This window comes from Pristiophorus japonicus, chromosome 20 (assembly GCF_044704955.1).
Source record: "Pristiophorus japonicus isolate sPriJap1 chromosome 20, sPriJap1.hap1, whole genome shotgun sequence".
NCBI classification, from domain to species: domain Eukaryota; kingdom Metazoa; phylum Chordata; class Chondrichthyes; family Pristiophoridae; genus Pristiophorus; species Pristiophorus japonicus.
Window position 1 is genome coordinate 18,005,821 of NC_091996.1, and position 12,092 is coordinate 18,017,912.

The 12,092-nt window shown below is 47.2% G+C and overlaps 1 protein-coding gene across 3 annotated transcripts in view; it reads left to right on the top strand.

Moving 5' to 3' along the window:
• phyhd1 (phytanoyl-CoA dioxygenase domain containing 1) overlaps positions 1-12,092 on the top strand; it is a 37,328-nt gene that overhangs the window by 11,708 nt on the left and 13,528 nt on the right. For 2 of the 3 annotated variants that reach the window (XM_070863834.1, XM_070863836.1), the window contains 3 exons: positions 6,812-6,859; positions 8,625-8,680; positions 11,819-11,881. In XM_070863834.1, the coding sequence (XP_070719935.1) occupies positions 6,812-6,859; positions 8,625-8,680; positions 11,819-11,881 (167 nt within the window). The remainder of the gene's footprint in view (positions 1-6,811; positions 6,860-8,624; positions 8,681-11,818; positions 11,882-12,092) is intronic. The other variant, XM_070863835.1, reaches the window with a different exon arrangement.

Sequence of the window (12,092 nt, forward strand, 5' to 3'; positions counted from 1 at the left end):
ATTTTGCACGAGCAACATCCCATAAACAGCAACGAAACATGTGGCCTGTTGATCTGTTTTTAAGTTCTATTGGCCGAGGGAACAATGTTGGCCAAGACACGAGGAGGTTTATGTCCTGAGATTCGATTAATGGGCATCAAACTAGTAATCAGCAGAAGAGTTCTCCCAGAGTCCTGATCAATGAGAGGTGATCTTATCGAAATGTATAAGGTTATGAGGGGGCTTGACAAGGTGGATGCAGACAGAATGTTTCCACTGGTGGGGGAGACTAGAACTAGAGGGCATGATCGTAGAATAAGGGGCCGCCCATTTAGAACGGGGATGAGGAGAAATTTCTTCACTGAGGGTTGTAAATCTGTGGAATTCGCTACCTCAGAGATCTGTGGAAGCTGGGACATTAAAATAAATTTAGGACAGAAATAGACAGTTTCTTAAACGATTAGGGGTTATGGGGAGTGCGCAGGGAAGTGGAACTGAGTCCATGATCAGATCAGCCACGATCTTATTGAATGGCGGAGCAGGCTCGAGGGGTCTTATGGCCTACTCCTCCTATTTCTTATGCTCTTATGTTAATATTTATCCATCAACCAACACCACTGAAACAGATTATCTGCTCCTTTATCGCATTGCTGTTTGTGGGACCTTGCTGTGCGCAAACTAGCTGCCACAAGGTTAACAACAACATGTATTTATATAGCGCCTTTAACGTAGTGAAACGTCCCAAGGTGCTTCACAGGAGTATTATGAGACAAAAATTTTGACACCGTGCCACAGGAGGAGGAATTAGGGCAGGTGACCAAAACCAAAGAGGTAGGTTTTAAAGAGCATCTTGAAGAACGAAAGCGAGGTGGAGAGGTTTAGGCAGGGAGCTCCAGAGCTTAGGGCCTAGGCAACAGAAGGCATGGCCACCAATGGTTGAGCGATATAATCAGGGATGCTCAAGAGGACAGAATTAGAGGAGCGCAAACATCTGTTAAGAGGAGATTTGATAGAGATGTTCAAAATCATGGATGGTTTTTGTTATATACCTATGCTTGTATTTACTCTGTACAGCCACCAGAGGGCTCATCCCCTGGAGTCCCAAGGGATCCCATAATCCCCTGGAGTCCCAAGGGATCCCATAATCCCCTGGAGTCCCAAGGGATCCCATAATCCCTTGGGAGCACAGGTATTTAAGGAAGCTTCACAGGTTGGAGAGGAACTCTGGAGACCTGCAATAAAAGACTACGGTCACACTTTACTTTGAGCTCACGGTGTTCAGTCTAACTCTTTCTCCATACACAACAATTGGCGACGAGATACAGATAGCGAACCCAAAGATGCAGAGAACAGTGGGCATCCTGGAGAAATTCTCGGAGGCAGATGATTGGGAAACTTTTGTGGAGCGACTCGACCAATACTTCGTGGCCAACGAGCTGGATGGGGAAGAGAGCGCTGTCAAACGAAGGGCGATCCTCCTCACTGTCTGTGGGGCACCAACGTATGGCCTCATGAAGAATCTGCTCACTCCAGCGAAACCCACGGAGAAATCATACAATGATTTGTGCACACTGGTCCGAGAGCATTTGAACCCGAAGGAAAGCGTTCTGATGGCGAGGTACCGGTTCTACACCTACAAAAGGTCTGAAGGCCAGGAAGTGGCGAGTTATGTCGCTGAGCTAAGACGCCTTGCAGAACATTACGAATTTGGAGGACATTTGGAGAAGATGCTCAGAGACTCTTTCGTCGTTGGCATTGGCCATGAAACCATACTTCGCAAACTTTTGACTGTAGAGACCCCAACCTTGAGTAAGGCCATAGCGATAGCCCAGGCGTTCATTGCCACCAGTGACAATACTAAGCAAATCTCTCGGCATACAAGTGCTGCTACAAGTACTGTGAACAAAGTGATATTGTTTTTGAATCATAACATGCAGGGCAGGTCATACATGCCTGCAGCTGCCCGTCCACAGATGTCTGAGTCCACCATCAAGGGTGATGAATGCAAGGCCATTAACACCTTGTTGGCGCTGCGGGGGTGATCATCGTTTCCATTCATGCCGATTCAAAGAGTACGTTTGCAAGGGCTGTGGAATAATGGGACACCTCCAACGAGTGTGCAGGCGAGCTGCAATGCCTGTTAAACCTGCAAACCACCACGTTGCAGAGAAGGACAGATCCACGGAGGATCACGACGAACCAGAGCCTCCGATCGAGGAGGCAGAGGTAAATGGGGTGCACACATTCATCACAAATTATCCCCCGATAATGCTGAATGTTGAACTAAATGGACTCCCGATGTCAATGGAGCTGGATACGGGCGTGGGCAAAAAGATTTTTGAAAGGTTGTGGTGCAACAAGGCCTCAAGGCCAATCTTAACTCCAATTCGCACGAAACGAAGAACTTGCACAAAAGAACTGATTCCTGTAATCGGCAGTGCTATCATAAGGGTCTCCTACGATGGAGCGGTGCACAAGCTACCACTCTGGGTGGTACTGGGCGATGGTCCCACGCTGCTCGGCAGGAGCTGGCTGGGAAAGATACGCTGCAATTGGGACGACGTCCGAGCGCTATCGCCCGCTGATGACAGTTGGTTTGCCCAGGTCGTAAACAAATTTCCTTCGCTGTTCGAACCAGGTATCGGGAAATTCCAAGGAGCAAAAGTGCAGATCCACCTAATTCCGGGGCGCGACCCATCCATCACAAGGCGAGAGCAGTACTGTACATGATGAGAGAAAGGGTAGAGATCGAGCTAGACCGGCTGCAAAGAGAGGGCATCATTTCACCAATCGAGTTCAATGAGTGGGCCAGTCCTATCGTTCCAGTCCTCAAGGGAGACAGCACCGTCAGAATCTGTGGCGATTACAAAGTAATTATCAATCGTTTCTCCCTGCAGGACCAATACCCACTACCATAGGCCGACGACCTCTTTGCAACGCTGGCGGGAGGAAAGACGTTCACGAAGCTGGATCTGACTTCAGCCTACATGACGCAGGAACTGGAGGGGATCATCGAAGGCCCTCACCTGCATCAACACGCACAAAGGTCTTTTTGTTTAAAACAGATGCCCGTTTGGAATCTGATCAGCGGCGGCGATATTCCAGAGAAACATGGAAAGTTTACTGAAGTCGGTTCCGCACACCGTGGTCTTCCAGGACGATATCTTGGTCACAGGTTGGAACACCGTCGAGCATCTGCAGAACCTGGAGGAGGTTCTTAGTCGACTCAACCGCGTGGGGCTCAGGTTAAAATGCTCGATGTGCGTTTTCCTGGCGCCTGAAGTGGAGTTCTTGGGAATGTGTATTGCGGCGGACGGCATCAAGCCAACCAACGCGAAGACGGAGGCAATCGAGAACGCACCGAGGCCTCAGAACGTGACGGAGCTGCGGTCGTTTCTGGGACTCTTGAACTACTTTGGTAACTTCTTACTGGATCTCAGCATCTTGTTAGAACCACTGCATGTCTTACTACGAAAAGGGGGGCAAATGGGTATGGGGCAAAAGCCAAGAAAATGCCTTTGTAAAAGCGAGAAAATTGTTATGCTCAAACAAATAGCTTGTGTTGTATGATCCATGTAAACGTTTGGTACTAGCATGTGTTGCGGCATCATATGGCGTCGGGTGTGTATTGCAACAAGCTAATGATTTTGGGAAACTGCAACCGGTTGCTTATGCATCCAGGAGTCTGTCCAAGGCTGAGAGAGCCGACAGCATGATTGAGAAAGAAGTGTTAGCTTGTGTCTATGGGGTAAAGAAAATGCATCAATACCTGTTTGGGCTAAAATTCGAATTGGAAACTGACCATAAGCCACTTATATCCCTGTTTTCTGAGAGTAAAGGAATAAATACCAACGCATCGGCCCGCATTCAGAGATGGGAGCTCACGTTGTCCGCATACAACTACGCCAGAAAACTGCGCCGATGCTCTCAGTAAGCTGCCATTGCCCACCATGGGGGTGGAAATCGCGCAGCCCGCAGATCTAGCCATGGTTATGGAAACATTTGAGAGTGAGCAATCACCCGTCACTGCCTGGCAGATCAAAACCTGGACAAGCCAGGATCCCTTATTATCTCTAGTCAAAAGCTGTGTGCTTCACGGGAGCTGGTCCAGTGTCCCAGTGGAAATGCAGGAAGAGATAAAGCCGTTCCAGCGGCGCAAAGATGAAATGTCTATACTGGCAGACTGCCTTCTGTGGGGCAATCGAGTAGTGGTCCCCAAGAAGGGCAGAGACACCTTCATCAATGACCTCCACAGTACCCACCCAGGCATCGTAATGATGAAAGCGATAGCCAGATCCCACATGTGGTGGCCCGGTATCGATGCGGCCTTAGAGTCCTGCGTTCACAAATGTAATACATGCTCGCAGTTAAGCAATGTACGCAGGGAGGCGCTGCTAAGTTTATGGTCTTGGCCCTCCAAACCGTGGTCTAGGGTACAATGTGACTATGCAGCCCGTTCTTGGGTAAAATGTTCCTTGTGATTGTAGACACGTACTCCAAGTGGATTGAATGTGAGATAATGTCAGCCAGCACGTCCGCTGCCACTACTGAAAGCCTGCGGGCATGTTTGCCACTCACGGCTTACCCAATGTCCTGGTGAGTGACCGGGCCATGTTTTACCAGTGCTGAGTTCAAAGAGTTCATGACCCGTAACGGGATCAAACATGTCACATCTGCCCTGTTTAAACCAGCGTCCAATAGTAAGGCAGAGAGAGCAGTGCAAACCATCAAGCAAGGCTTGAAGAGGGTAACTGAAGGCTCACTGCAGACTCGCCTATCCCGAGTCCTGCTTAGCTACCGCACGAGACCTCACTCACTCACTGGGATCCCACCTGCTGAACTGCTCATGAAAAGAGCACTTAAGACAAGGCTCTCGTTAATTCACCCTGATTTACATGAATGGGTAGAGAGCAGGCAGCTTCAACAAAGTGCATACCATGATAGCGCAAATGTGTCACGTGAGATTGAAATCAATGATCCTGTATTTGTATTAAATTATGGACAAGGTCCCAAGTGGCTTCCTGGCACTGTCGTGGCCAAAGAGGGGAGCAGGGTGTTTTGGGTCAAACTTTCAAATAGACCCGGAAACACTTGGACCAAATCAAACTCAGATTCACGGACTACCCTGAGCAACCCACCTTGGACCCTACCTTTTTTGATCCCCAACATACACACCAGTAGCAACCGGCACCACGGTTGACCATGAAGCAGAACCCATCATCCACAGCAGCCCAGCAGAGCCCAACACACCAGGCAGCCCAGCAAGGGCCCAACAAATGATTCAACAACACCAGCTTTCACACCGAGACGATCAACCAGGGCAAGAAGGGCCACAGGTCGACTCTCACTGTAAATAGTTACACTATTGACTTTGTGAGGGGGTGGGGGGAGAGTGTTGTTATATACATAAACTTGTATTTACTCTGTACAGCCAACTGAGGGCTCAACCCCAGGAGTCTCAAGGGATCCCATAATCCCTTGGGAGCACAGGTATTTAAGGAGGCTTCACAGGTTGGAGAGGCACTCTGAAGACCTGCAATAAAAGACTAAGGTCACACTTTACTTTGAGCTCACAGTGTTCAGTCTGACTCTTTCTCCATACACAACAGTTTTGATAGAGTAAATAAGGAGAAACTGTTTCCAATGTCAGAGGACACAGATTTAAGGTGATTGGCAAAAGAACCAGAGGCGACGTGCGGAAACATATTTTTTTCACAGCAAGTTGTCGTGATCTGGAATGCACTGCCTGAAAGGCTGGTGGAAGTCGATTCAATAGTAACAATCAAAAGAGAATTGGATAAATATTTGAAGGGGGAAAAAAATTTACAGGGCTATGAGGAAAAAGAGGAGTGGGATTAATTTGATGGCTCTAGCAAAGAGCCAGCACAGGCACGATGGGCCGAATGGCCTCCTGTGCTGGATCATTCTATGATGCTCCCACAACAGTGACGACACTTCACCGGCTGTTGAGTAGTTTGGGACATCCTAAGAATGTGAAAGGCGCTATATAAATGCAAGCTCGTGCTTTCTCATAATTTTATATACTTTGTGTCAGTATTTCAGGGTGAAGCTGCCTCTTTTTTTAGATGTATTTTCTCCCCATTCTTATGTCTGCAGATGAGTAGTAGGTGACTTCCTGCTTACTGCACCATGCCATTCTGTAATCATTAGCTAGAAAGTGACGGAGGGCAGTGTAAGGGGTGGCTCTTTCTCTCTATCTCCACTTGGTAACTGCCTGAGATACCATGGCTAAGATCAGGAACCCAGCAAGTAAGGGATTGTAGCTGGCAACTCACGTCAGTATACTCTGTTGTGCAATGCGTTGGACCTCCACCATGCACTTGTTCTTTATGTCCCTGTACATTTTTTTTCCTTTCCCTTGCTGACTCCTGTTGAGATATCGTTCCATGGGCACTGGCTGTTCTCCAGCGCCTAACTCACATGATCATTCTTCATGTACGAGCCTTGACAGTGAACGAGGGCGTGGTATTTAACGACAAGGAATTACAGTGGATCTCAGTCACTTAATGTCCATGTGTATTCCCTGTCCGACAGGGGTCACTGGAAAGTGATCATGAATGGGGACTTTGCTGTTTTTTTTCCTCTCTCCCTCCCTAATCCAGGGGCATGAAGGCCATTTGTGGAGTCCCTACTACTGCCCAGGCTAACAACACAGGTAAGGACCAACCCTGGGACCTTCAGTATGGCCTAGCTTCTCACCAGGAAGTGTCTTTACCAACGGAGCAACTGGGAAATCTACAAGCTAAAGATGAATTAGAAAGGTGTCTTACTCAGACAGACTCTACTCACTCTCATTTTACTCTTCATTCAGGTGACTTTCTTGTACCAAAGGAAAAATCCTTGAATAAAGTTGGACATGGTAAGGTCACTGTTTTACACTACTGAAATGTATTTGCTTCATGGGTTCTTTGCTTAAGAATTCATAGCACCACATTGCTATTAAGAACGTGTTGGTTTATTAGCAAAGGTTTAACAATCGCACTACACATTACCAGTTCATCAACCGGGCTCACAACCACCTGCCTCATCGTGGATCCCCCTGAACCCAACTGGCTGGGGTTTTATTGAGTCTTGTGAACATCACATGACTGGCTAAGCCACTCCTAACTCAACAGCTCTACATACATTACAACTACTCGGGAACGTATAAATGGATTCAACGTTTCTTTTTATTGTAAGCGAAGTAGTGCACCCCCATGGAAACTTGGAAACAACAGCACTCCCTGAAAGCTTTAGTGAAATTAGATTCCAAATATCAAATAAATGCTCATAAACCAAATAGGATCATTCAAGATGCACTGCAGCAACTCGCCAAGGCTTCTTTGGCAGCACCTCCCAAACCCGCGGCCTCTACCACCTAGAAGGACAAGAGCATTAGGTGCATGGGAACACCACCACCTCCACGTTCCCCTCCAAGTCTCGCACCAGCCTGACTTGGAAGTTTTTCGCCGTTCCTTCATTGCCACTGGGTCACAATCCTGGAACTCCCTCCCTAACAGCACTGTGGGAGCACCTTCACCACACGGACTGCAGCGCTTCAAGAAGGCGGCTCACCACCACCTTTTCAAGGGCAATTAGCGATGGGCAATAAATGCCGGCCTTGCCAGCGACGCCCACATCCCAGGAACAAATACATTAAAAAAAAAATGGATTGCAAAGCTTTCCTGTCTGCTCATGTCAGGCTGGTCACCGAGCTTTCTGTTTATCTTTCAGTGAGCGGGGAGGGATTGCTTGGTTGTTTTTCCATATTGCCCAGGCGAACTGAAACCAATTGAAGTATCCCCTCTACTACCAAACGGAGATCGAATAACTCCGCACTTATATTGAGAATAAAGAACTCTTATTTATACATGTCTATCGGGCCAGTTAGGTCACAGTCTCAGAATAAGGGGTCGGCCATTTAGGACTGACATGAAGAGAAATTTCTTCACTCAGAGGGTTGTGAATCTTTGGAATTCTCTACCCCAGAGGGCTATGGAGGCTCGGTCGTTGAGTATATTAAAGGCTGAGATCGATAGATTTTTGGTTAGTAAGGGAATCAAGGGATATGGGGGCAATGCGGGAAGGTGGAGTTGAGGTAGAAGAACAGCCATGATCTTATTGAAAGGCGGAGCAGGCTCGAAGGGCCAAAGGGCCTACTCCTGCTCCTATTTCATCTATTCTTTCTTATGTTCTTTATAATAGCACATCCATAATGTCACAGGAAAGTTTAATAGGGCTAGACTTTCCACTTCAGATCGCTGGGCTAGTGCCCATATATTGCCCAAAAAGGCAGGCTATCGCCCATTAGTGTTTTCCCCAATGAACAACACTCACTTATCTTCTGGTAAGTCTCTCTGTTTTATCGGAAGGTTTAAAAGAATTAAGCTTCATGTGGCACTTTAAATGGCTGGGACTCTGTGCCTAATGAAAAGAAATGCGATTGACTCTGTGCCTAATGAAAAGAAATACGATTGATGAGACAATAAGGCTCAGAATTTGTTCCGTCATTCAACAAGATCATGGCTGATCATGGATGTGCTCCAAGTAAGTCCCATTGGGCTCTAAGTCTAATGTCTCACGTTATACAGGATGTTTCTCTCACACAGACACTCACTCTCATCAATATGACTCTTTCCCCACAGCTCTTCATGCCTTGGAACCTATATTCAAAAATCTCACACATTCACCCAAAGTGCAGGTGGGCCTTTCTTGAGTTTACGGTCAGTGTAACGGAGTGTCGCTGCAACTACTGCAATATGGGGACTTGTTCCAACTTGTGTAGCAGTGATGCCTGATAACGTTTCTCGTGCTCCATCAGACTGGAATTTCTGCCATTTTAAATTGGCTGAGCACTAGGCAGAAATAAATAAAACTTTTGTTAAATCCAGTTTTAACAAGGCTTTCCTACCCCACCACCAACAATTTTCTTTCAAGTACCTCATCCAAGCAATACAGATTGTGGATGTTTGAGTCTGGCACCAACAGCCTTCTATTACCAATTGACGAGCCAAACCTGTGCTGGAACTACACTGTTGCATCAAGTTTCCACATTCAAACTATACTGTATACAGTTCTGGTCTCCTTACTTAAGGAGAGACATACTTGCCTTAGAGGGAGTGCAACGAAGGTTCACCAGCCTGGTTCCTGGGATGAGGAGATTGCCGTATGAGGATCCTTAGAGTTTAGAAGAATGAGAGGTGATCTCATTGAAACATAGAAAAGGGGCTTTGACAGAGTAGATGCAGGGAGGATGTTTTCCCTAGCTGGGAAACCTAGAACCAGGGGTCACATTCTCAGAATAAGGGGTTGGCCATTTAGAACTGGGATGAGGAGAAATTTCTTCACTCCAAGGTTTGTGAATCTTTAGAATTCTCTATCACAGAGAGTGCGGATGCGGAGTCCTTGAGTATATTCAAGACAGAAGTCGATAAGTTTTGGGGAATTAAGGGATATGGGGATAGTGCAGGAAAGTGGAGTCGAGGCAGAGGATCAGCCATGTTCTATGTACGCTTACAGCTGTACCTCACCATCAGCTCCCTCAACCCCTCCACCGCAACTGATTTGTCACGCTGCATGTCCGACATCCAGTATTGGATGAGCAGAAATGATCTCCAATTAAATATTGCGAAGACTGAAGCCATTGGGCCCAAATTTGGTGGACTTACTGCCGGGGCGGTTTCCCTGTTTTTTGGGCGCTCTCTCCTCGGAGCGAGTTTGGTGAGGCCCTCGTGCCGGCGGGGAGAGAAGACCGCTGGGGAGCACCCATTGACGTGCGGCGGCGCGTAACGCTGACAAAAGTCCTCCTGCCTGCTCCCTCCCCAGTTTGGTCCGAGCGGTCCCGCTCCAGCAGCAGAAGAGACCAGCGTGTGGAGGCATGTCTTACCTGAACGTTAAAGTATAAAGACCCGCAAGAAAAGTGCACTTGTTTTCTTCATTTCATTTGCAGCGATTTTGTTGGATAGGGTCTTCTGAAGGATTTGTAATTTTTTTTCATTTATTGAAATTTTTTTTCCCCATTTCCCCATTTCCCCCCCCATCCCGGGCCCGACTCTATCCTCGGCATTACTTTGCCCAGAATCCAGAATTGAAACACGATTTGTGGACAATCTGTAGGGAATACAGAGCAAGGTCGTTTATTTCGTTCATTTTCATTCAAATGTACTACACAGATAGGAGAGCGGGCGGGCGATGTGTCCGATCTACGTGTTGAAGTGCACTGCTTTAATCGTCAGTACTAATCATGTTTCATTACCACCGAGCAGAATGAGTTTGTGAAATAAAACAGACATGTTTTACACACCTGTAGTTTTATCATGTTTTAATCCGACTAGAATTCATCCGTCCTTTTCTCTCTCTTTCTCAATCTCTATGTATGAATCATACATGGTGGATTTTTTTTTATTTGTTTAAAAACTGATATTGACGATTAGTCATGTTTTGTAGTTGAGAGGATAAAGTTGGCTGAAGTATTGCAAGCTCTCTGAACTTATGCTTAAAACAATGAAGATTGCTCATCTAAAACAAACTCTCAAGATCACACATTGGACTTTACATCAGTTGGAAGGATTTATACTGCGCTGTAAACACTGCTGATCTTTCTCGGTTGACCTGCAGCCCACGGCCACACTTCACTGATGTTCCCTACAGGTACACATTGACCCCGCTGCTCCGAGAGTTGGTGTCTCCGCCCGAAATAAACCATTACATTAAAAACTTACCGGGAACTGCTGACAATGCTCATCATCATCATAGGCAGTCCCTTGGAATCGAGGAAGACTTGCTTCCACTCTTAGAATTAGTCCTTTGGTGGCTGAACAGTCCAATACAAGAGCCGCAGTCCCTGCCACAGGTGGGACAGCCAGCCGTTGAGAGTAAGGGTGGGTGGGACTGGTTTTCCGCACGCTCTTTCCGCTGCCTGCGCTTGTCTTCTGCGTGCAATTGGCGATGAGACTCGAGGTGCTCAGTGCCCTCCCGGATGCACTTCCTCCACTTAGGGTGGTCTTTGGCCAGGGACTCCCAGATGTTGGTGGGGATGTTGCACTTTATCAGCAAGGCTTTGAGGGTGTCCTTGTAACGTTTCCTCTGTCCACCTTTGGCTCTTTTGCCATGATGGAGTTCCAAGTAGAGCGCTTGGTTTGGGAGTCTCGTGTCTGGCATGCGTACAATGTGGCCTGCCCAGCGGAGCTGATCAAGTGTGGTCAGTGCTTCAATGCTGGGGATGTTGGCCTAGATGAGGACGCTAATGTTGGTGCATCTGTCCTCCCAGGGGATTTGTTGGATCTTGCGGAGACATCGTTGGTGGTTCTCCAGCGACTTGAGGTGTCTACTGCACATGGTCCATGTCTCTGAGCCACACAGGTCAACGCTAGGGTTGGCGTGACCTCCCGTGGTCCGGCAAAGTCCCTAATCCGGCACAGGCCGGGTCCCGAGGGTGCCGGATAAGAGAGGCTCAACCTGTACTATTTTGTATGCCTACACAAGGTACCCTCTTCATTAACTCCTTTTAAGATAAGACAAGATTTTTCTAGCTTCTATTCATAACTCAGTCCTCTGATGCAGGTGATCACTCTCGTGGCTGGAATGTCTTCCTTGTGTCTCGGTTGTGTTGATTTTAAACCCACGTGCTCCTCCACAGGAGAGAAGGGAAGACTAACAGCGAGACTTCCTGTTGCTCTCGGCTCCTGTGAGCTACTTGAGAGCAGCTTCAGCAGAGGCTCGAGAGCAGGTCGCTTGGCTTACCCTCTTTGCTCAGGGAATGATGCAGGTCTGGGAGACCTAAAGAAAGGGGAGAACATACATTTCAGTTGTGAAATGATTCTGTATGTGTGTGTGACAGGAAGTGGCCCGGAAGTTGGATCTACAGGAACCTGTCATTGTGCAGAGTATGTACATCTTCAAGGTATGTGAGAACATTGTGAAAGCAGAGAAACAAAGAAATATGATATGTCTGGAAGTTGAAAGAGAAACCAAATCCTGGAGCAAACCCTTTGATATAGATGCATCTATCACTATTATTTCCATTGTACTATATATATTTTTAGTTTCAATGTGGGTTTTAAATGATAAAGTATGCAATATTATCATAAAAACAGAAAATGCTGGAAATACTC